Genomic DNA, 27169 nt, shown 5'->3' on the forward strand with positions numbered 1-27169 from the left:
ATAGTAGAAGTGCCCATAATCAAATTACTCAGATTTAAGGTAATGGCAAAAGAACGAGTAGAATGACAAGGGGAATTTTGTATGTGTGTATACATTTTACATACACACACAAAACATAAAATATAGCCATGTGAAATTAACTGAAGCAAATTCAATACTTTCAGAAAGAATTGACTTATTATTTCAAAGAAAAAGATATCCAAACAACAATTTATGGCATGCAACTTAAATTCATAAAGTACATTTAACATCACAGCTCTTCCCAAATGGCTTATAAAGTGCAATATCAATTAAAACACTTCTGACACCAAACTACCAAAGGAGAAATCAGGACAGAATACTAAAAAAATGAATCCGACTAATAGGTTTTAAAGGAACACTGCAAAAGGCAAGAGACAAGAAGAGAGGTAGAGTGGGGATATTTGATGGAATTAGGCTATAGCAAAGTCAGCTTAAAGCACGACTGCCAGTTGTGGAGCAATTAAGAATCAGGAAAGTGCATGAGGTCAGAATTGGAGGAATATAAAGGTTTGCAAAACATTGCAGAAGTGATAGAGACTACTGAGGTAGGGGAAGCAATAGCATGGAGGGATAGGGTCATTCTGGAAACAGACCCTTCAATCCAATCAGACCCTGCCAACCATGTTTCTAAACCAATATAGTCCCACTTGCCTCGGTTTAGCCTATATCCCTCCAAATCTTCCCTATTCATGTACTTACCTAAATGTCTTTTAAATGTTGTAACTGTATCTGCATCTACCACTTCCTCCGGCAGTTCATTTCACACATAAACCACTCTGTGTAAAAGAGTTATCCCTCATGTCCTTTTGAAATCGCGCCCCTCACCTGAAAAATATACCCCCTTGCTTTGAACTCGCCCAGCCCAGGAAATAGAACCTTGCTGTTCTACTTATCCCGGCCCCTCATTATTTTATAAACCTCCATAAGGTCACTCCTCACCCTCCTGCACTCCAGTTAAAAAAAGTCCCAGTCTATCTTTAAAACTCAACCTTCCATTCTAGGTAACATCTTGGTAAATCTTTCCTGAACACTCTCCAATTTAATAATAAACTTCAGACAGCAGGGCAATCAGAACTGTACCACTACTCCAGAAGAAAACTCACCAATGTCCTGTATAACCTCAAAATGATATCCCAACTCCTACGTTCGAAGGACTCAGCATGTGAAAACAAAGCTGAACATTTTAAAACGGCTGTCTGACATACAGCCAGTGCCAGTCTGCAAGCACAGGAATGTTAGGTGAATTGCGATTTGAAGCAAATTAAGATAGTGACAGTTTTGATAACACAAGTTGATGAAGCTAGGAAATCAGTTCGCGCGAAGTCAAATTTAGTAGCAACAAAGACATCAATGGCACCTAATGCAATTTTCCACAGCTCGTTCCTGAAATACTAACTTTAAGTTTGAAGAAGAAACTTGAAGATGTGCTTGGTATTTCACTAACAAACACATGCAGTTTTGTAATTAACACTGTCTAATATTACAATTTATTCTGCAGATAAATAAATTTCAACCTGTGAAGATGGAAAAGTTTATCCTCCTTATTCTTCGACTGTGGTCTTATATCATAGATAACCATATTTAAACACAGACCTTTGCTTCTTTCACGTCAAAGATTAATTGGAAACTGTCGAAAGGTAGATTATTTACAGAGGTATCTTTGTTTTTGAGTATTTGCTTTTAGAAATACCATGTGACTGGAAGGAATTGATTGCGCCTTTTTCCTTGAACTGAAACAACCGAATGCCTAGACACAAAACCATCAACTAAGTGTACTGTAATAATATGTTCAATGCCTTGCATGTTTGAATACTAACTTTGCAAATAATTGATTTCAGTTTGTGCAGATTACAGATGTCAACCAGTGTGTACATCCTCTGCTCCTTAGGTAATAAGACAAAGAACAAACATATTAACATATTTCATGTTAAACAATAAATTACTGGTTTACTGTGGACCAGAATAATGAAATCAAAAGGAGTTATTATATACACAGTATTAGGAATTTTAAACTTTGGATGATTTGATTATTCCAACAAAGTATTGCCCAATTATTGTCAACAAACATGCAAAGTTCTGGCATGTCACTGATGATCAATGAAATATTTCAAGTGACAGGTTGTGAGTACACCTACTCCAAGTGCAATCTACATGTTGAATATCGACAAAATACTTTTGGAACGCAACATAGGAAAATGTTCACATTTTCCCTTTTGGAAGATCTGGAAATAAATGCGATTTTAAATATATTTTAATTTATTACTTTGGAAATGTACAATATTTCATCATTCAGTGCTTGTCAAGGCATTACCGGTCATAGGAATAATTCTTCATGTTTTATAACACTTATGACTCTGAATATTTAAGAAGGCTATTTTAAGCCTTTTATTTTATAAGAACATTGGCTAAGAGAAAATATTTAATAACTTTTAAACCTTCAATTTTCCATCATATTCTTAACCTAGTGAGAGTAGTTAACAATTACATAATATTCATTTACAATCCAAAATCCACAGTTCCTTACTGACTGGAAGACGGTAACATCTCATTACATCGTGTTCAATAAATGGTTGAAAATAGATGCAGAGTTCATCCATTTACACTACGCAGAAGAAATCAGGATACAGGAAGATTGAGGGGGGAGAAAGTGGCAAGAACAAGCAAGCATTAGGAACAGTTGGTATTAAAAATATATTGGAACAAGTGACAAAGGAAGGTGTGCAGGGGCAAGTTTAACTCGATCAGTTTAGTTTTTGAATTTATGATTAGTCCAAATATTTTAAGAAACAGCAAGTTGGCAACTAAGACAACTTGACAGTAAATAACTTTTGATCTTGTAATAAGTATGACCAAAATGTCTAAAAGCGAAGTACATAACAAAATAGAACATTTAGTGGATTTTACTTTGCAAAGTACACAAATGTAAGTATTTCCCGAATTATCCATAAGTTAAGCTACAAGTATAAGTTCAGATTTGACAGAACTGAAGGTACAAACCTGGTGACGGTGAGGTCTGCCTGGGACATAGAGGTTGGAGACTTCACAAACTCTTCACATATATAGCAGTCTATGTATTAAAAAAGGCATTAAACAACTTAATATTTTTGCAATATTAAAATAATGCAACTAGAAAATAAATGGATCCAGTTTCTATAAACTGTGTCACAAATTCATTTAACATAACTATTTATTGGCATTTTAGCATGTATGGAAAACACAGTGCTTGTGGTTTCACTTGAGAGTTAAATATTTAAGACAGTCATTGCCACACGATTGCCAGGCACTCATCTCTTACAAGGGAAAGATAACCATTACCCCTTGACATCAATGGCATTACCGTCACTAAATCTCCCACTAACAACATCATGCTGTTACTTATGACCACAAACTGAACTGGACTAGCCATCCAAATATTGTGACTACAAGAGCAGGTCAGAGGCTAGGAATTCTGCAGTGAGGAGTTAACCTCCTGATTCCTCAAAGCTCATACCTTATCTAAGGCACACGTCAAGAATGTGATAGAATTCTCATTTCCCTGGACAAGTGTATCTCCAACAACACTCAAGATGCTTGATGCCATCAGGACAAAATGATTGGCAACAAATCCACAAATATTCTGCAACTCCATCACTGATGCTCAGCAGCAGCAGTGTGCACAATCCACAAGACTGCAGAAATACTCCTTGGCTCTTTACAGCACTTTCCAAACCCACAGTCGCTGCCATCCACAAGACAAAGGCGGCAGGTAGACGGGAAAACAGCTGTTTGCAAGCTCCCTTGCAAGCCACTAACATCTCAACTTGGAAATAAATGTACTGCCATTCCTTCAATGTTGCTGGGTCAAAATCCTGAAACTCCCTCCTCATTAGCACTTTGCCCTAATCTTAGCTACATCAAATGGGCTGCAGGGGTTCAAGAAGGCAGCTCACCACCACCTTCTCAAGGCAACTAGAGACAGGCAATAAATACTGGCCCAGCTAGCGACATCCACATCGCATGAATATATTGTGAAAAATTTCCAGGAGGCTACCTGAATAACATCACAGAACCTTGTGCAATCAATCCCAGCATGAGCAGACAGAGCCTCTGTTTAGTGTGTCATATTTGTAATATGGTGCCTTTATCAGTGCAAGTTCAGAACCGTGAGGTCTCAGTTCGACATATTGTGACAATGGTTGACTCATTTTAGGGCCATTTAAATTGGGGATTGCAATGATAAACCTAGATCACAATTCAAGCAGTTTCAGAGATAGTAGGAACAGCAGATGCTGGAAAATCTGAGATAACAAGGTGTGGAGCTGGATGAACACAGCAGGCCAAGCAGCATCTGAGGACCAGGAAGGCTGACGTTTCCGTCCTAGACCCTTCTTTAGAAAATATTTTTTCTGAAGAAGGGTCTAGGCCCGAAACATCAGCCTTCCTGGTCCTCTGATGCTGCTTGGCCTGCTGTGTTCATCCAGCTCCACACCTTGTTACCTCACAATTAAAGCAAATTACTTGCCCCAGAAACTGAAAAACTGTGGGACAGTTGAGGAGATGATTCATAAATTTGCTGAAATAAATGGAAAGCTTTTGTTCATAATGCCTATTCCATGCAACTCCCAGAATTGTGAGGCACCAGAGGTACAAGGCAGAATCATGGAAATTTGTAGGGTTTAAATGTTATTGGACAGATATTCATTTAGGAATTGTCTTTAGTGTCATCCTCCTGACTCTGTAAACAGAATAGCAGAAAACAAGTATGAATAGAGCTAGAAAAATCTAGTTTCCATGGCCTGGTGATTCTTTTTAAAGCTTTGCCGGAGGGAGCAAAACTACATTCCAAGGATTCCACAATTTTAAGTTTTGGTAACAATTCATTGTGATCAGGTCTTACATCTGCAATCCCCTAAGTTACATGACCCCAATATGAACCACTGGTTTTAGCAACATGCAGAGCTGAGACCTGACATTTCACGCAGCAGTGGGAGCAGCTGTGCCTGCAAACATCCTTGTAGCCTGCTCCATGTTTGGCACGAATGCATGTCTGTCAAAGACAAAAAAGTGCTACCTCTTAACTGGAAATGGTGTCTAGGGTGAAGGAGGAAAGAAAACAAGTAACTACACCCTACTCCGATTTTGTGTTATCTCCTGAAATTTGGCTCCACAGGTGCTGATAGCTTTCTGGTACATGATTGTTCTAAAATTCCAGGGAGGGTAATCAGTTTGATGGTTAGCACTGTCACAGTAGCGTTCAATCCATTCCATAACCAGCATGGATAAGATGGATTCCAGTCTTGGTTATTTGACTGAAAATGCTCATGAGTTTTAAGTAGGAATCAGTGTCTCACAATAATGCCAGCTTCACCATATTAAGAATCAAGGTCTGAAACCCTACTCTTCTGATGTCTGCCCTTACACACTTCCCAACACAACACATCAATTATCAAGTGGGAGCCCTGATTGAGTCTTTACAATTGGGTGCAAAGACAAAAGCAGCACCTCAAGTACAACATTTTGGTGATGATCAGATAAATCTGTTCCTATCAGGAAGCAAACATGTGAGCTTTTTGTTTGTTTCACATACTTTACATCATCAGATTGATGCAAATAAAATACCAAAACAAATTTCTTTCGGAGTATGTGGTATGTATGTTCAGTTGACACACACTGGAAAAAAATGGCTCTTCAGTGTCAAGGGCATTTTATCTCAAACATAACGAACTGGAGACAAATTAGCAATTTGTTTTCCATTTTTAATGACCATTTTGTTATTGGCAAAAAATAATAAATTTTACTTGCAGTAAATACAGCATCACAACTGTCATTAGATTCAGTGTCACCTTGTTGTTCCATTCCTTCATCTCAGCTATGTAAAAAAACTGGGAAATTGTAGTGAAATTACACAATATCATATGAGGGCTCTGGTCAAATACATCTCAGCAAAACGCTTCTATTGGCTGTTGATACAGAGCAAGTAAAGTATATTATTTTACATAATAAGCTGTAGTATACCCATGAAATACTACTCTCATTGGACAAGAAGTTGCTATGATTCGAATGACATATTAAGATCACCGGTTCATTATTACCAAAGATGGATAGAGGAGAAGATAGGTGGAGAGGATAGGTCAGGCTGGGGAGACCATCTTCGGTCCGCCTCCCCGTCTCCTTATTTATTTCAGAACCCTCTCCCCATCCCCCTCTCTGAAGGAGGGTCTACACACAAAACGTCAGCTTTTGTGGTCCCGAGATGCTGCTTGGCCTGCTGTGTTCATCCAGCTCCACACTTTGGTATCCTAGTCAGACTAAACGTAGTGAGGCTGCTTTCCCTGGCTGAGTCGTCTAGAACCAGGTGAGACAGTCTGAGCTTACAAGGTGGATCATTTTGGATTGAGATAAGGAAATGTTTCTTAAAAGGTAATACATCTGTGGAATTCTCTACCACAGAAGGCCCTAGAGGCCAAGTCGTTGGATATATTCAAGGAAGAGATAGGTGCAGCAGGCTTGAAGGTGTGAATGACTTACTGCTGCTCCTAGTTTCTATGTTTCTACAAACAGTGTTCAACAGACACTGAAATCAAGAGCTGATAAAAAGGCCAACGTTCAAAATTATGTTGGAGATGGCCAATTTTAGCACGATCATTAAAAGCAAGTTTGCTGATCCCTATTAAATCAAAAGAAAACTTAATTATCCTTAGGGAGGATAGGTGAAGAATGAAAGAATGAGTTAAATGAAAATATTAGAAAAACTGGAGAATAAATCAGAAATTGAAAATTAAAAAGATGGTTCTCCAGAAGGGATAATATTGAGAGACAAGGATTTAAACAGTTCTATATTTAATCTTCCAGAAACCTATCAAAATGACTTAAAAAGTCACTCAATCAAAGACTTATCGCAGATTCTCAAATTCATATTTGTAAACAGGTAAGCAAACACATCCTTGGCTGTTTGTGTTATTGTGACAAATGCATTACCTTCAAAATCACATACTTACAGACTCAGTCAAGATAAATTACCTCATGAAGGAAGAGATTAAATCCCTTATGGACAATGACATTATTGAACTGAGTCATAGTAGCTGGATCTCACTATCATGATGTTACTGGAACTGAGTGGCAAAATTATGTTTTATTGTAAAGATAAGGCAGTAATAAAAGCAGACTCAAAAACTATTCCAAGATTGGAGGATTGCATTAAAAGAATTTGATGTGCATGATTCATCACCAAAATTGACTTGCTGAAAAGATATTGGCAAGTTCCACTTACTGATCGAGCCAGAGATGTATCAAAACCCTTATCCTCTCAGGTTAGGGTTAGAGTTAGGGTGACTGATGACCATGTTAACTAAAATAACAAACATATCAAGCCAGGTTGCATTCTTTGTGATCTGACTTGTTCAGCAGTATTATCAGCTAAGATCATAACTGAAAAAACAGATAAACATAGGAAATACATTACTTTATATGGAAACCTTTTGCTGAAGCCAAAAAAAAAAGTTAACAGGTAGAAGAACAATTGCAGCTGAATCAAGAAGAAATTATGTTGAGGGAGGCTGTAGAATTTCTGAAATGCTAAATGGAGCAAATAAAAATACGTAGGATTATGTTACTCACCCATTCTGACTTCAGAGCCAAAGTGGACAAGGGCTGCAGGAAACAAGTTTGCCTGAAGCAAAAAGAACAAAGAATAGTGATGAACCTCTACAGATGGCTGTCATTATGTTCTTACTGAAGTTAGCTAAAACCCAACAACTCAATGCATCAGCTATGAAGCAGCAGAATCAAATACTGAACAGACTTTCCCTTTCATGACCAAAACTTGCCTGTTACACTATTAGACCAGAGCAAACACAGTTCACAGATGCTGAGCTACTTCCTTTGTTTGTCCATGGCAAGTGGATGTCACTGGCAAGGCCAGCATTCATTGCCCATCTCTAATTTCCTAAGAGAAGGTTTTGGCAAGTTGCCTTTTTGAGCTGCTGTAGTTCTTGGGGCGTAGGGTGACTTACAGTTACTACTAGGGAGGGAGGTGACAGCAAAGCAAGTATGGCATAGTTCCAACTCAGGATGATGTGCTACCTGTCAGGTTTGTGGGTTTGGAAGGAGCGTGGATGAGTTGCTGCAATACAGAGTGTAGATGGTACACACTGCTACCACTGTTTGTCAGCGGTAAGGGGAGTTGGTGGTGGTGGATGGGGTGTCAAACAAGTGCTCATCACTTCAACTAAACAAATCCAAAACTGAACCTGGAAACAAATATGTAGTGCAAAGGGAAATCATTCAAATTTTATCTAACTCAGAAAACACAAAGCAAGTTACATCTGAATAGTATCTCATCACAACATTTTATATTTTACAATTACCAAAACATGTATGGCATAGGAAAATATGGGAAGCAAATCTGTACATAAGATCTCTCAAACAACACATGAATAACTACTATGTTTATAATATCTGCCCAAGATGTAACAACAGTAAATCCCTGCTCTTACTCAATGCTGCCAGTAGATGATATACATCCAGCTTAGCAGGCAAGACAGGGTATTGGCTTAACATCATATCCGAGAGAAGATATCTCGATCAAGGCAGCATGCCTTCAATACTATTAACCTAGATTATGTGCCCAAAAGACTGGAATGATCACAAGTACAATTCCAGGATAAAGACCAACATTGTCTCAACATGTTGGAACAATGAGTGTAGAATCAAATCATCAGCCAATATTATTAAAAACCAAAAGAACTGCAGATGCTGCAAATCAGGAACAAAAACAAGTCGCTGGAAAATCTCAGCAGGTCTGGCTGCATCAGTGAAGGGAAAAACAGAGTTAACGTTTTGGGTCCGGTGACCCTTCCCCAGAACCAATAATGTTCTTCACCTCACAATCATTGTGTCATTCTGTTGTTGCAAAGCAAACTGCACACTGTGTTTATTGAAATCGTTGCTATTTTGTGTTTGCTGTAACATAACCTGGAGGTATTTCAGTATGAGAAACCAGTATATAAAAATGTGAGTATTGCTCAGGCTTTTTAAAATGAATGTCACCTACCTCAGCTAGCCTGATCATTTTAGATTTACAACCTCTGCCTACATTGCTTTAAAGATGATATAACCAGATGGAGCTGAACAGGCATGATCAAATATTGTGTTAGTTGCTCACATCTGGGCCATGTAGCAACCAGACATATGAATTTACTGCAATGCTTTGCATTTATTTACTACAAGTAACAAAGAATCACTAGAATGCCTATTTTTGTCCCTTTTAATGTTTCTCAGCTCAAGATGTAATTAACTACTTTCAGCATAGGAAAGGGAGGAATAATACACAGCTATTAATAACTCATTCATACCTCAATTTGTGGAGTGGAACAGGGGACTGAAACAGTAGTAATTAAAGCACAAATCTTGAGGGATCTTGGAAAAGTTGTTCATAATAATAAGAAACTGAACACAAAAGATTCTTGACCACTTTTCAAAAGGAGAAATTAAATCGTGTTGCTATAATCATCAGAAAAAAACATTCCATGGTTTCAACTTTGTTGCAGGTTATGTCAAACTCACGACATTCTTACATTCCACAGAATCCTCACTACTGCATCACAAATTATTCATTCGTGTCAGCACAGTGTACATTAACTTCCTCCTTAAACATAACAAATCATTTAACTTCCTCTTGCCTTGTATGTTTAGGTTACTATCATTATCAGAAGCTTTGGAACCTGAAGCGTAAGAACACAAGAGTTAATGATTGGGGCCAAGATTGTAGTCGGTGAGGGTGGGGGGTGGTGATTGGCATTAGGAGAAGGAGAGGCTATGTTTCTTTGCATGTTTCTTCAATGAATCAAATGCCACAATTAATTCTAAATTAAATCATTTCCTGCTCTTACATTTTTAATAAACATTTATCTTACACAGTCTGATTTTGGATTTGGCAAGTGTGCAATTCCTTCTCAAGTGCCATTTAAAATGTAGCAATAAAACTCTATGAAATTACAGTAATTTGGTAATATTTTAATGTTAAAAATACTCAAGATAAATGCCACAAACCAACAGGTAGCAATCAGGATCTTGATTGCTAACTCTCTCAAAGAGTATTTCCTGTCAATCCGTTCCCACGCATTTGTTTTCTGCCCATTTGGCACACTAAAGCAGTACAGCATGAAATACTAAAAACAGCATAATTCTGGCACATCAGCTACTGTCCCAATCAATAATACTGCATTGTTTAGAATCAGATGACAAAAGCAACTTGGCATTGCTTCTGTCACACTAAATTTTAAGATTCTCAATGACATGAACCTTGAACAAAAAGCATGCTACACTCAGTCTGTGTTAATTCCTCTTTCACCATTTTTTTGAGAAATGTGGTTTCAGGATAAAACAACGAAAAGTTCACTTTACATCTTCTTTTCCTCTCCCCATGTCACTGCTGATGACCAAATCATTTTTCTACACAATCAGAACATAAATCTTTATTTTAAAACAACTGTATGCCTGTTAAAAAATTTAAAACAGGTTCTAGTAAAATTATGATCCTTGTAGAGACCAATAGCTTTCACAAAAATTTGAACTCCCAGTGATCAACTTGAAGGGTCGTAGTAGATATTATATTTTAAGACTTTTACTGTAACAACTAGAATTGATTAACATCACTTAGTTGACAACTAATACCCTAAAACCAAACAAAAGATATCTCATCTCATCTTTCTAACACAATCTAAAATCACATGCTGCATTTAGACATCACACCACACTCTCCACAGTATGCAGTATTTACAAAGTTGTGCCCAGCTTACAACAGGTTCACCGCTTGGCACTGGACTTGGCCATAACACCTGTTATCCATTGAAGTTTATTTCCCTCTGTTTTCTAGCATCACTCTGGTAATTCTCTCTTGACCATGCCAGAGCAAATATTCAGTGTCCTTAAATCTCGACATGTCCCATTGCTTTGGCCAGAGAACAAGCCCCCACCAACATTCTACCTGGTTGCTAACAGACAACACTCTACTCCACCCACCCAGCAAATGCTGTTTCTTTGTCCCTCTTTTTGGGACTTTTACTTTTCTAAGTCAGTCTGGCTACAGACACCAAAGTCGCTTGCTCTTTTCTTTCTGTCCAGATGTGAAACTAACACTTGCATTCCAACAGTGTTTGATGTGGGCCCCATGGGAACCAGCCCAGATAGGCTTATCAGGCAGAATTTGTAATGACATCATATGATCATCTCTACTGGTCCAATTTACTTTGAATTAAAAGAGATGGGATAAAACAAAACCATCTTATAAAACCTCATTTTCAAAACATATATATTCTTTACATCTTGACAAAGCTAGAATAATGGCAAAAATATTTTTATGAGGCAAGCTGGATATAGGCTAAAATCTGACTTGACCATAATTCTTTAAGAATTATGGTCATGTAAGAGAACCAAAGAGTAAGAAAACAAGTGGCAAGAGGCCAAGATTACATTGACACACCAAAAGAATTTTTACCATATAAAAACGGGGAGCACAGTGGCTCAGTGGTTAGCACTGTAGCTTCACAGAACCAGGGACTCGGGTTCGATTCCAGCCTTGGGCGACTGCCTGTGCGGAGTTTGCACATTCTCCCTGTTGTCCGGGTGGGTTTCCTCCAGGAGTTCCGGTTTCTTCCCACAGTCCAAAGATGTGCAGGCTAGGTGAATTGGCCATGCTAAGTTGCCTGTAGTTGTTCAGGGGTATGTGGGTTATTGGGGGGGGGGGGGGGGGGGGAAATGGGTCTGGATGGAATGCTCCAAGGGTCGGTGTGGACTTGTTGGGCTGACGGGCCTGTTTCCACACTGTAGGGATTCTATGTGGATGCTACGTGAAAATAAACATAGGTAATAAAGACTAAATAGCTAGACTGAACAAGACAGACAATGATTCAAAACCATATATACAAATATATGCAATTTAGATTCCAACATGTAGAATTAACATGAGGAAAATATGAGCAAACAGTAGCCCACAGACAGCATTTTAAATGACTTTAGTGACACAATCAATCAATCAGTCATTAAATCTCATTTAAAACTTGTCTCCTTCACAAGGGATTACAATTCTTCAATTTTGAAGATATTGTTTTGGAATATCCTCAAAGCCTCATTGACTTGGATCGGCTTGCTGTTTATATATTGGTAGCACAACTTCTTCTCCCAAGGCAGAGTTCCCGACGATTCCTTAGATTGATCACGTTTAATTACCCGCTTTCATTAAACAGCTAGCCTCACCGAGCTGTAGCCATACTTCACAACTGCATGAAACAAATATTGTTTATAGGTTTCCTTCACACCAATTTCAGCTGCACAGAATTATCACAGCCACCAATCCCTGGGAGTTTTCTTGCATCTTAACTGCCTGAAATATGCGAACAGTAGCACTTGTGCCACCTCGAGCCACCTTTCTGTTTCAGTACTCTCTTGGCTCCAAAATGTAACTAATTTTCCCCACAAACAGTAAATAAATTGAATTCAGAGAACCTTAAGTTTCATGATAACATAGACCACTCTGAGCTATCCTTAATCTGACTATTAGAGTAAGTATCCCTCATTTACAAGTTCTTCTTTGATCTGATGAAATAAAAGAATATTACAGTCTTCCAGAGTTCACTGAGTAATTTTAACTAACTTTTAACGCTTAAAGGAATTTCTCTGGACTGTCATTACGGCAAGCAACGTAGACACCATGTCTCCAGCTGACCTGCTGTTTCTGATCTTAACTTTCTAGCTGTTAACTTCTTCAAGCAACGTGGCCAAATGTAAATGCAATAGACTTACAGGTACTTCAAATACATTTATGCTACTTATGAATTAAAGTTTGTCAGCAAAACTAAAAATCATATGCAAAAACATGAAGCTTAACTTACACTGACTAGATTCATACAATCCATAGAATCCCCAGAGTATGGAAACAGGCCATTTGGCCCAATAAGTGCACCCCACCCCACAGAAGAGCATCCCACCCAGAAGCCCAACAAGTCCACACTGCCCGTCGAAAGAGCATTCCACCCAGAACCATTCCCCTACCCCTGCATTTCCCATGTTTAACCCATCTAAGCTAAACACCCCCGGACACCATGGGCAATTTAGCATGGCCAATCCAGTTAACGTGCGGGAGGAAACTGGAGCACCTAGAGGAAACCCACGCAGACACAGGGAGAATGTGCAAACTCCACACAGACGGTCACCCGAGGGTGGAATCGAACCCAGGTTTGTGGTGCTGTGAGGCAGCAGTGCTAACCACCGAGTTACCATGCCAGTGGAGAACAAGAAGCTGGGAGACAAGAAGCTCAACAGAAGTAAGTGGCCTTGCAGAGTCCTGAACAACCATAACACCATATTTTACTGTGGTACATGAACAAGATAACACCAATTTCCAATCCCAGAGTACTAGAATTTGTCAGTGTGCATAATATACAGAGTATTAGTTGTGCTTTAATCTCTTGGCAGGTTCAGTATCAGACATTTAGTGAGCTGTATGTAGACAATCATTAGAACATTAAACCCAATTCCACTGTCACTCAAAAACCCCTTATGATCTAACTAACAATTCTCAGTTCTGTTATACTGCAAATTTAACTGAAAAGCCAAAGTTAATGGAATATTAGCATTAATGTATTACACTAAACCCTCAGCAGCATATAGTACCAAAATGTGACATCACCACTAGTAACATCAAGGTATATGCCACGATGTTTACACTGTCTGTTGCAGAATACCTCAGACCAAGGATACTTTCTTCATCACAGATAACAAAGTGTGGAGCTGGATGAACACAGCAGGCCAAGCAGCATCTTAGGAGCACAAAAGCTGACGTTTTGGGCCTGAAGGGGGGTCTAGGCCCGAAACAGCAGCTTTTGTGCTCCTAAGGTGCTGCTTGGCCTGTTATGTTCATCCAGCTCCACACTTTGTTATCTCAGATTCTCCAGCATCTGCAGTTCCCATTATCTCTGATCCTTTCTTCATCACTTCCCTTAGCCACCATAGTAGAACTTATTTACAATTGCATTATTAAACCTGATTGACTAGCTTGAGCATCCATTATTCTTACCCGGTACATGATGCCAACTTTGAGAAGTGGATGCTCTAAATACTTCTAAATTCAGATTATTCAGAATTCAGTGTTCTCTGAGGGTGTGGAGAATGTCTATCGTCAGGGATAAACTTTGCTGCAGGTCTTAAAAAGATTAGTGGGCAACATATTGCATTAAGTTTCAAATGATCAAAAGCATCCAGATGGTCACATGCACAGTTCGAAGCATTCTGGATCCTTTCATAAATTAACACAAGAAACAAAGCAGAAAGGGAGCAATATCATGATAAACCATTTCACCAGTCACTAATTGAAAGTATCACACAGTAGGCCACTTTCTGTTGCTTAGCAAATAATGCCGTAATTTGTCTTAAAAGACAGGTATGGAAATTTAAACCATATTTGCACATATCAGTTTATAATTATCCAGCTATAGGAAATGTTTTCTCCACTGCTTTTGTTTTGGATGGGGACTAGCTTTGTGTGATAAGAAAATATCAAAAACAGAGCAGAATAACTCCAGTGATATGCTCACAGTTGTTTCATGTATTGCTATGGCTGGAAGAAGTGCATTGTACTACACATTGACTCAGCCATTATGCCATCTTGGGTCATCACAATTAGTCTTACAGTTGCATGTTCAAGTAAGGGATGGAGTTACTTTCTGAAGAACAATCAAGTAGCTCATAGATCAGTGTCTAATGACCAAACCATGCCAGAAGCCTCTCTTTTCCCATTCAGAAAGTACCAAAACCCTTCAGTAACAGCTATGCAAAATGATAGTGTTCCTTCATCTTCAAATCCTGTACAAAAAAGGCACCACAGAAAAACTCTAAATGTGGATGTATTAAAAAACTTTTAAAAGTTGGATGTGCAGACTATATTCCTTGTTTTGTTTTGTGATGCTTCAAGATCTAAAAGACAGCAAAATGAAAAGGAGGACTTGACTTTCTGTAGCATTGTACTAAATGTCACAGAACCTCCCACAGTTGCTCAAGATGCGGTGCTTTGAACTGTTTTAGGTGTGACTGGTTGAGGTTTTTGTCAAAACTGTAGGACTCGCTGTTCTTCAAATAGTAAAAATAACTTGAAAACAGTACAATAATTAGACAGCATATTAATTTGACATCTTTTCTAAAGGATAGTACCTTGAACAATGCAACAGTGTGTCATCTTAGATGAGCAAGTTCAAATTTCCGAGAGAGGAATCCGCTAACTGTGCAAAGTCATATTGCACTGGAAAACTGAACTTAACGAGCAATTGATGAACGTAGCACGTATATATCATATCAAGCAGCAGTACCACCATGCTTCTCCATACTAACAGACCTTGCCAAGAACATGTCAGAAAATTGACCCATAACTCAAAGACAATTGAGTGAGTTTACAACAGCACCCAAAGGCTTCAGAGGTTAACACTATAAGTAACGACAAATTGAGAATAATTTCATAAAATTAACGTCATTTCAGGAACAGAGCACTCAATGTCAATTCAGTTATACTCCTTATTAATGAGGATATCGGTTCAATTCAATCAGTTCATGTTCTTTTAAAAGGTGCACAATAATGTCATAAAGGCCGGCATATTTGCAACAGCACGTACAAAAGAGCAATGTTTTGTGTTCAAATGAGCTTATGAACCAAAACAAAGCTTCTGGCATTCACCACCATCATCTCAACACATAGGCACATTCTGCATTTATCAAAATCTAAAAAACAACTTCATGCTTCAAAGACATCTTGAAACACAAGACAAATTCAGCAGCTGTAGCACTGCACAAAACCAGAATTTCACTGTACAAAATAACTGCTATCTCACTCAGTGAATTGAAATGATACCACTTGGTTTAAATTGAAGCAATAACAGAATAATTGTATCGAAAATACATCAAAATAATATATACACAGAAACTAAGAACAGTCTTCAAAGCCGCTAAAAATGTATGAAATTTATATATCTTGTACAAATTATTAACACCACTCCATCAATCTTATGCCACTGCCAAAGGGTCAGGAGGTGCATGGAAAAGTAGAAACAGTACAAATAGAACTGTAGTTCAATATACAAATGAAAGAAAGTATGACAGAATTAAAACCAAAATTAAATAACTAAGGTGGTATTCAGAACAAATAAATCTTCTAATTGGGCCACATTGTAACTTCTGATTTGGTTTTCCAAACAATTGTTCCTTTCTCAACAACTGTTTTTTTACTCATTAATGGTCTTTGCAAATTTCAAACACTTAACATTTTGCCATCACAAACCATGAAACGTCTATTCCTGGAAATAGCACAGTTGAGAAAAATAGAGATTATGCTGCCAAGGATTCTAATTTTACTTCTGATTGGTAATGGTCATGTGGTTCTAAAAGAGTTAAGCTTGCATACGTCGCTTACCCTCAGTTGCAGTTGTAATTTATTTAATCGAACCAATTTTCAAATATCTAGTAAATCCTTCACTGTTGAATGAAAGATCTCTTGAAAAGGTAATGCCATGAATGTGGCAAATGGTTTCTTCCTTTCTTCTGCATTTGATGCTTATAGATTTAGGCTGTTTGTAATTAAAACCACTCGCGTGAGCCATCTTTACTCATACCATGACTCAAAGATCAAACAAAAACAGCAGTTGCTAGACACCAGGTTTTAAGAAAAAAAACATTAAATGGTAAAGAATATTTCTAGCATGAATAAGATCCATTAATTTTATTTTAAATTAGCACAACAAATAGAATGGCACCCCACTCCTTCTGTATCACTTACTTTATTCAGCATCATACTTTTGTTGTAAATAACTGCAGGACCAAGTTACCCACACCTAAAGTATTTGCTTTTCATTGACTTGGTGAGCAGTGGACATCTTTCGCATATTACAAACCATGCATGTGTTTTCCATTAAACAACATCTGCAAAGAAATGTTTTTGCAAAATTTCTAAAGTTAAGCAGAGAAGTCAGTGCAATTCTCTCACTCAATATCATTTTTTATTGAAAAGCTAGGTATTAAATAAAGTCAGAGCCCTCAATGGTTAATTTACCAGTCAGGGAGACTAATAAAACAAACAAAATACAAATCTAACCTTTCCAAAAAGAATTAATTATTCATTCTATGCATTTTATCTCAACTTCTGCGTCCTTCCAATATAAATCAATGTCTGGTTTGAATTTGATCAATGTGATATTGCAAAATAACTCTGCACACAAGGTATTGGCAGCATCTTGTCTGCTTGTTTTAGGATGAGTCTCAGCTTTCAAGTGATCTCAGTTTATTAATAATTTGTGAAAGTTGTTGATCAAGAATTTCCTCAAGAAACATAAGGATTTGAGGTTTAACCACCGCTTTGCAAGTTTCAACTCCTGGGTTGGCTGCACAGACCTTTGTTTCAACACTTACTATAATTCTAAGTTTTGTATCATTCTTATAGACTGAGGTGGATAGAATTAGAAAGAGCTTTATTGTTTCATGTACTCACATGAATACAGTGAAATGTTTACAAAGTTGCCACTTAAAGGCGCCATCTTAGTTGCAAAGGTACTTAGGTACAGATTCTGGAGTACAAATTCTTAGGGGGGATAAAAACAGAAAAATAAAGAAATAAGAAGTCCGGCATTACAGACCTTCATCAGTACAAAATCATTGTAATAAGTTAGAAAAAGAGAGAGTTCGGAAATCAGTCCTTCCACAAATGTATAATAATAAAAAAGAAATTTTAACAAATGAGACTTTAAGACAAATTTCATCTTAGTCCATTTCATAACTCCTGGCTTCAGGACTTGATCTTCCATATTGGAAACTACAGCATGGAATCACAGACCGATGCCAACAAAAAGTACCTTCAAAACTGCCGAAAGGAGTCCCAAGCCAGACACTGGAATCCCATGCTGGGACCCATCTTGTCTTCAGTCACTGCCGACGCAGCGTAATCGAAGGTACCACCAGGACGCAGTCATGAGAGTCGGCCAGATCTACACTGCCGTCTCCATTGCAGCAGCCTCTAAGAGCTGCCATCCTTACCTGAAGCCACCAGAATTTTAGATGGACTCGATGTTAGAAGAACAATTAAACAAAGTACGTGGTAGGCCTGGTGGTGGAAGCAGACGGGCCAGCAGCCTGAACACTCCCTACCCTGCTGCCGCCACTTTCCCCTTTTATACTAACAGAGTTCAGGGGGACACAATCAGACTGGTGAAATGAGCAAGGAGAATTTAATGAAGATGATAGAACAAGTTCAAAGGCTGTTCAAAATTATATTAAACTTCTATAAAGTGCTGGTGAGGTCTCAACCAGTGTACAATTCAGGCACCACAACGTAGAAAGTGTGCAAAGATCTTAAAGGCGGCACATGGAGATTCACTCATACAGTACCAGCAATGAGAAACTCCAGTTGCACAGAGAGATCAGAGAACTTGATGATGCTTTCCTTCAAGTAGAAGTGTTCAAAATCAAAGATTTTGTTAAAGGAAATAAGGAGAACAATTTCCAATAGCAGAAGAATGAGTAACAAGTGAACACAGATTAAAGACCAATGGCAAAGAACCAATGGAGATATGGGGGGAAAAGGATTACAATTATATTAGCCATGATGCTTTGAAATGCATTACCTGAAAGTATAGTGAAGGCTGATTCAATAGTAACATTCAAAAAAGGAGCTGAAAACATATTTGAAGAAAAACAAAATCACGTAAAATGAAAGGCAATTGAGACTGATTGGATACATTTTCTAATGAGTTGACAGAATAGGCAGAACCAACACAGTGCAGAGCTGGAAGAACACGGCAGGCCAGGCAGCATCAGAGGAGCAGGAAAGTTGATGTTTCCGGTCAGGACCTTTCTTCAGAAATGGGGAGGGGGAAGGGAGATGGGAAAAAAAAATAGAAAGAGAGGTGCGGCTGGGGAAGGTAGGTGGGATGGTGATAGATGAGTGCAGGTAATGAACAGTGGCGATTAGTCAGTGCGGCAGGAGTGGCAGTTAGGTGGAAGAAATGATGGATAGGTTGTATCAGGTCAAGAAGGTGGTGATGAGGGAGAGGGTTGGAAGTGGGATGAGGCCAGGATGGGGTGATTTTAAAACTAGTGAATTCCACGTTTAGGCGATCGGGCTATTGGCACCTGCAGCAGAAATCGAGGTGTTCCTCCTCCAGTTTGCAGGTGGTGTTATAATGACACTGGAGGAGGCCCTGGATAGGTATGCCACCCAAAGAGTGGGACAGGGAGTTAAAATGGTTAGCGACTGGAAGGAGTTGTCGTTTGTCGTGTACAGAGCACAGATGCTCTACGAAATGATGAGTCTACGCTTGGTTTCAGTGATGTAGGGGGGCCACATCAGGAGCAGCGGATACTCCCTACCTGCACTCACCTATCACCATCCCACCCACCTTCTCCAGCCCCACCCTTCCTTCCTCTATTTATTTCCCAGCTCCCTCACCCCTCCCCATTTCTGAACGAGGGCCCCTACCTGAAATGTCAACTTTCCTGCTCCTTTGATGCTGCCTGGCCTGCTGTGTTCCTCCAGCTCCACACTGGTGTCCTGGACTCCAGCACCTGCAATTCTTGCTTTCTCTAATAGGCAGAATGGCCTCTTTCAGTAATATATTATTGTGATTCTGCCGGAACCCCCAACTGTAATCACAACATTTCAGAATGCTCAAAAAGCCATTCCAAGGACACATGGAACACATGTTCCTATGATTCAACCTGGGATCTTTCTTACATAATTGAGTTGCAGATCACTGGCCTAAAGATAATCTCTACCTTTCACCAATCTGAAGATATATTCTATGATTTTAACACGTTGCTTTGCTATATGTAGTTTCCCGCCAAATGACAAGTTCTTACTGTCATTGTGTATTCAGTCGAAAGCATCATTTGTTTTCTGCTTTCAGTGAAAGGAACTAGATGAATAGAACACAAGAAAATTCAGGAGCAAGGATAAATCATTAGGCCCAAGATTTTTATATCGTTGTTATTTATCTAGTTACGAATGAGATGAATAATGAGTAGGGTTATCAATACTGAAATTCCAGTGCATGGTTGCTGAGCTACTGCAATTGTTTTGCTATATGTTCTGTGTTCAATGATGAGAGATGTCAGGATTTTTGTTAGCATAGATGTACTTTATTCATAACATCTAAAAGTACATATGAAAACATGTCAAATTGGACCATACAGAAAACAATAAATTACCACTTTTCTACACCGAGCATGTTGCACTCAACCGAGTTGCTCTACATGTGGCATTTACAATATGCATTCAGTGACAAGCATGCAGCCCAAAGGATTCCATAAGTTAACAGTCCAGACAACATTTTGATGGATTAAGCTTAGACAACTAAGGGAGAAATTTCACAACATCCTCTTGTTCAGGATGCTTTATTTGGGATTGTTCACCTCAAAATTAAATATGTGCAGAATAGATTTAATGGATTTTATTCCAATCAAAAGATAGCAAATAGAATTTTAAATTCAGGTGGGATTAACTATCAACTATGAAGCATTTTGGGGCATCCTGAAGATATATTCAGCATAGTTAAATGCAAACTTATCTTTCTAGCACAGGAATAGAAGGAGGATATGAAATGGTTGAACAAGTTCCATGAAGAAAACTAATTAGATGAGCAAAAATGTATCTTCATTCAAATATTTTTTGGATTGCGGTCTCATGAAAACCACATGCTTGAAAACAAAGTGGGCACAGAAATCGTGAGCAACTAGCAAAGGAACAATAGCATTGTACATCACTCAAGTCAAAAATTTCAATTATCCAGGACCGGCAAATATGCCGTTTGTTTTCAGAATTGATGTTCGTGTACAAAGTAAAACCAGCACATCCATGTTTAAATATTCAAAAATGTTATGTATTTAACTTCTATAGATTCTACAAAATATATTGAAAAGTTAGAACTCCTTCATCTGGCGAGTCATACTTGTATATTCCCAAAAAACTGAAAGGTTATGAACAGAGCTCTTCACTTCATAGCACTTCTGTCGATTTTTTATGCATTTATGTTTAACATTTGCAATTAAATGCGACTTTAAAACCAGAAGAGTGAAAAACACACTTAGAATCCATACTACTTTTATTACATTCACAGGATGAGGGCGTTGCTGGCTAGGCCAGCATTTATTGCACTTCCTAATTGCCCAGATGACAGTTTTAAGAGTCAACAATATTGCTGCAGGTCTGGAGTCATATATAGGCCAGACCAGGGAAGGATATTGGTTTATTCCCTAAAGGATATTTGTGAACCATTATTTAATAAACAAAAATTGAGTGTAAATTTACACAAATGAGGGGCAAGGGAACATGAGGAAATTCAGCATTTGACACAGCAAATTATCCTGCCAAAATATAGCATTTTTAAAACATTATGCCTAATTTTAAACATTAAAGACTTTGCATTTATATATTGCCTTCCATAGCGTCTCTGTTCCAAAATGCCTTAAGGCAATGAACTTTTTGGAAGTGTTAAAGTGTTAATGTGGCTGTGCAGTTGCATAGACCCATTTTTCTTTGAGCTACGTTTTTAAATTAACCACAGAACACCTCGTGCTTCTTTAAAACTATGAAAAGCATCACAATAGCTTCAAATTCCACGGAGAAATAAGCTTGTTTATATAGTTAATTGGCATGCATTCAGCTTGTGTTGGTCCAGATTTAGTATCCAATTTAGTTGCCTCCCTTGTTTACTAGAAATTTAAAGTTAAATCTGATTTAAGTTGAATTGTATGGCCTTCTAAAGGTCAGTCAAATCTCAAGTGGACCACACTGAACTACTGCAAATTGAAACCATGAAACCCTTGGATTTCTTAAAACGGATGACACGCTTTCATAAACTGTGTCATTTCACCTGTTTAAAACACAGGAAAATTGATTTGGACTGCCCTGCTGAAGTTTTTTTATTGCTGTTGTCGTTAATTAAGAGCAGCCGTTAATATCACCAAGAGGAAACCATGGCTAACAAGTGCAGAGAGAATCACCTTTTCCTTGCATCGGAAGTCATCTTTTCTCCACATATTTGAGTAACCCTAACTCTCAGACACTACTATGTACAACATAGATAATACATCAACCAGACATTTAAAATTTATCCTTTAGTTGGCTCTGTGAATAATAAAATTCAAACAAGGATAGTGTGAAGCAAATGTTTAATTTTAATACAGCAATCAATTAGACATCTAAATGCTAAATTGAATTTGTTGTTAGATAATAATTTATAACATCTAAACATCATATTTGATAGGACATGCGTATAAATCTAAAACTTTTAAATCACCAAGAAAAACTTAACATATGTAGCAATTTCTCAGGACCAATCTAAGCAACTTCAGGAATTTATTTATACCTTGCTCTTTTTTTTAAAAAAGAAAGTGGGACATCAGATGAAGGGTACAATTCGACTGTGGGAGAATGAGTGGTACAAGTGGCATAGCCACAAGTTTTCCAGATACAAGGGATTTTACATGGAAGCTTATAGCATATCAGTCCTGGTGGATAGAGGGTAGAATGTTTTATTTCAGAATTGGAATTTTAGAATTTGTACACATTTGCCGTAATAAGATTGGAATTATTTTTGGCTTTACAGTTCGGGAATCAGAGTGATGCTTAAACTGTGATATTTTTAGCAGATGCATGAATGATTTCTTGTTGTTTGTCCTACAGAACAGTCTTCAAAATGAAGTTAGTATCTGAACACTGAAAACCGGGTCCTTTTCTCCTCTGCACCTGATTTACCACAACTTATTACAAATAGATTACACTTAGGGTTAAGGATGCATCAACTGCAAACATTGATGTAATAGAAAGCTGCATATTTATCTTTAGAATAATAATTTATAAGTTGGATATTTCAAAACATATCAATTGAAGTTAGTTAAATCTTTAACTTTAGCATGTTACTTAGTCAGAAGTTGTTTTATTTTAAAATTGATCATTGTGTGTGGATTGAGATCACAGTGTTTATGACCACAAAATGTTTGCAATACCGCAAGTTAAATGAACTCAAATGGACATCAAATTAGGTACCAGCAACTGAGATGTTGCTTTCCCCAAGACTCATCAGCAGGAAAAAAAAAAGGAGCTGTCAGAAACAGATCGAGGAAAGTAGAGTAATGGACATGCCAGAGATAGCCTACGTGACAGAACTGTTTTTAGATATTTCTCCTCTGTCTCATTTTGAGAATCAGCAACTTATGCAAGACTGGATTCCCTTAGCCTCATTGTAACTGGTAGTGGGGTTTGAATTTCACTCATCATCCTTCATTCTCATGAGGACTACACACAGGACTTCATTCCTAACTAAAAACTGAAAGAACTGCGGATGCTGTAAATCAGGAGCAAAAACAAAAGTTGCTGGAAAAGCTCAGCAGGTCTGGCAGCATCTGTGAAGGAGAAAACAGAGTTAACGTTTCAGGTCCGGTGACCCTTCCACAAAACAGAGGGTTTCTACCATTGAAAGCTGAAGGATTAAGTCACAATGCATTTGACAAACAAAAATAGATTTCTAGAAACTAAAGATATTGAGGAAAACAGTGAGCGCAGGAGTATGGCTTTGAGCTTGAGGATCAGCCATGCTTACGCTGAATAGTGAGCGGGTTCAATGGGCCAAACAGCCTACTTCTGCTTCTGGTTTCTGCGTCTCCAGTTGTGACATAACGTCTCCCCTAACCTGTACAGTCAGCTGATGAGGAAGTTCCTATGTGCGCTCAGTATAAATCATTCTCCACCTCAGTCTGTTTGTACAGTTTCAAAATATACAGAACTCACTCTTCAAACCACAGAAACCATGTCCTACCATGTCTTTACAATCACTCTCTTGGAGGATGTGATCTATTTGACAGTGCATATACTGCAAAAAGCATCACTTTTTACAAATATTAACATTTATTTTATACGTACGAAGAAGATTGTCACAATCACAGGGCCATCTCATTCCTTAGAATTACTGGTATGGGTTTCTCTCAGGTCATGATTAAGGGTCTTGCGTGTATGGAACGAGCTGCTGGAGGTGGTGGTGCAGGTGGGTACAATTACAACATTTAAAAGGCATCTGGATGATTGGAAGAGTTCACAGGGATGTCGGTCAAATGCTGACAAATGGGACTAGATCGGTTTAGCATAGCTTGTCCGCATGGACGAGTTGGACCGAAGGGAAGTGAAAGCGATTGCAAAGTGCCAAAACATCCTGATGATCAATACATCAAGAGCGAGCACAGGGCCTTAAATCTAAGTACAATGAAAATAAACAACAAAAACAAAGTTGCTGGGAAAGCCCAGCACGTCTGGCAGCATCAGTGAAGGAAAAAAAACAGTTAATGTTTCAGGTCCAATGACCCTTCTTCAGAACTCCTACTGAGCCTGAAATGTTAACCGTTTCATCCTTCACCAATGCTGCCAGAACTGCTGGGCTTTTGCTGGAGGCACTGGCAAGTTGCCCAGAGACATTAATCTTGCTTAATTTCCAGAGGTAAGTAGATGAATTGAAGCATGGCGAATGTGTTTGTGGAGTGAGAATTGATTCTAGTAATGGTGCTCAGAGGCCCCTATCAAGAACATTTTCAAATGCAATGAGAATACCTCTTTTCTGAATTTTCTGCTAGCAGATCAGAGAAATGCCAACTGGATGTTTCCAACTTTCAATACACAGCAGGATTTACTGAGGCAACATTTTATAGCCTAGACACAGTGTCACAACTGCTTTTTGGGCTTCTCAGAAGGAGAAGAATGAAGGAAAAGGAGATTCTCGCCTTTGGTAAGGGTCTGTAAATGAATTGCTGGGTCCTGACTAATGTTTTGTGCTTTGAATTGTTTCTCGTATGCACGTTGGTTCACCTTTTCTGACTGGGGTTATTTGTTCTTGAAACAGAACAGATTTTGGCAAAAGGTTTATTGCTAGAAAGCGTTTTCTTCTGAAACTGCAAATGTCAACACAAGTCCATATAGAAGGTGTTAAAGTCTAGATGATGGCCTTCAGTAAACCACAACCACTGTAAACACAAAGATCACATGAACGGCAATAAGACCCTAAGACCTAGGAACTGAAGTAGACCATTCTGTTCAGCGAGTCTGGTCTGCCAATCAATGAAATGATGCCTTTTCCCCATAACCCAAGATTCCTTTAATGACTAAAAATCTGTCCACCTCAGCCTTTAATATACTTAAATGGACCGGTCTCTACAGCCCTCTGCTGAGTAGAATTTCACAGATTCACTATCCCCAGAGAAGAAATTCCTCCTAATCTTGGTCTTAAATCTTCACTGAGATTGTGCCCTCCAGGGAATAGGAGGGAAGGGAAACAAGGGAAACAGCCTTTCTGATCTACCCTGACAAGTCCCCTAAAAATAGTGTACATTTCAGTAAGACTGACTCTCATTCTCAAGTGTGATGAATATGGGCCAATCTCTCCTCATCAGATAGTCACTCCATGCGTAGATTCAGACCCAGGAACCTTCTCTGGATTGCCTTCAATGCCAGTATATCTCTCCTCAGATAAGGGGCCAAAAGTTGCGCATAGTATTCCAGTTGCAGTCTGAATAATGCCTGTTATAATTTAGCAAGACCTCCTTATCTTTACACTCTATTTCCTTTGAAATAAAGGCTAAACATGCCATTTGCCTTCCTTATCAGTGAAATTGTATTCTGGCTTTTTATGTCATTCTCCATTTAAACAATATTTGGTTCTTCTATTCTTCTAGCCAAATTGTGTAACAGCACATTATATTCCATGTATTAAGTTCTTCCCCACTCGCATAACCTGTCGGTATCCTTCGGCAGACTCTAAGCTATCTCCAGCATTACTTCCCAACAGTGATATTCGGAAAACTGGTTACAGTACATTCACTTTCCTTATCCAAGTCATTAATGTATATTGTAAATAATCATGACCCCAGTACCAAACCGTGAGTAGTCCACTAATTATAGGTTGCCAGCCTGAAACGCCATTCCATCTTATCACAGTTCTGTCTTCCATTAGTTAACCAATCCTCTAATCACACTAATACACTATCACCAACTCCACAGGTTGTTATCTTAACACTTAGCCTAATAATGTGGTATCTTAACTACCAGAGGAGAGGATGGAGGTTGGTACGACTACTGCATTTAAAAGGCATCTGGATTGGTACACGAATTGGAAGAGTTCAGAGGGATGTGGGCCAAATGCTGGCAAATTGGACTAGATTAGTTTAGGGTATCTGGTCAATGTAAACGAGTTGGACTGAAGGGAAGCGAAAGTGATTGCAAAGTGTCGAAATGTTCTCTGTTGGTCACTACATCAAATAAAAGCACAGGGCCTTCACTTAAGTACAATGAAAATACACTCTGAAATTACCAGTGTCCTTTTGTAACGTACTTGATTTTGTTATGAAAGTTTTCTTCTAAATACTAGAGCAGCTCAAGCTTGGACCAGATTACAATTATTTTCCAGTCAAATGCGTTTTGAATATCCAAAACATATTACATCTACTGCTTCTCCTTTATCTGACTTAATTGTTACCTACTCAATGAATTCTAACAAACTTGTAAAGTTATCTGCTTAATAAAATTATGTATTTTTAAATGCTCTGTCACTACATCCTTCATAATAGACTAACAACTGTTAGCATCTGCTGATCATCTGTTTCTGGTTGAGGAAACAATATTGGAAATGACAGAGGGAGTTTGCCGTTTTAAATTTACCATGATAGCTTTACCATTTAAAATTACTGGAACAAGTTAGTTAAGGCTTCAGTTTGACATTATGCTCAAAGGTTGGCACCTCTGACAAAGCAGGACTCCATCAGTAATACATCTGAGTACCAGCCTCTATGTGATAAAGAAACAAAATAACTGCAAAGCAGTGGGAAATGGAAGAAGCCACAAATATATGAGGCAATAACAAATCACCTTTTACAAGAACAAAATCAAATAAAACTTAGACGGCCTTCTTGACAGGCAAAGGAAATATTTTAAAATGAGTCATCACAAAAATCCCAGAGATTCTCATTTCAAGTGAATACTGCGCCGATACATTGAATAACTGGAACGTAAAAATAAATCGTAAAATACAGTATTATGTTGGATGTCTTGTGGTGTGGTCACTCAGAATGACAATCAAACAAGGATTACATTACGCCGCAGTCC

The 27169-nt window shown here is 38.3% G+C and overlaps 1 protein-coding gene across 7 annotated transcripts in view; it reads right to left on the bottom strand.

Moving 5' to 3' along the window:
* aspscr1 (ASPSCR1 tether for SLC2A4, UBX domain containing) overlaps nucleotides 1–27169 on the bottom strand; it is a 244182-nt gene that overhangs the window by 17527 nt on the left and 199486 nt on the right. For all 7 annotated transcript variants that reach the window (XM_048555405.2, XM_048555401.2, XM_048555402.2 and 4 more), the window contains 2 exons: nucleotides 7618–7669; nucleotides 3019–3088 (listed from right to left, as the gene is read on the bottom strand). In XM_048555405.2, coding sequence (XP_048411362.1) covers nucleotides 3019–3088; nucleotides 7618–7669 — 122 coding nt within the window. The remainder of the gene's footprint in view (nucleotides 1–3018; nucleotides 3089–7617; nucleotides 7670–27169) is intronic.

The sequence above is a fragment of the Stegostoma tigrinum genome, chromosome 22 (genome assembly GCF_030684315.1).
Source record: "Stegostoma tigrinum isolate sSteTig4 chromosome 22, sSteTig4.hap1, whole genome shotgun sequence".
Classification (NCBI taxonomy): Eukaryota; Metazoa; Chordata; class Chondrichthyes; order Orectolobiformes; family Stegostomatidae; genus Stegostoma; species Stegostoma tigrinum.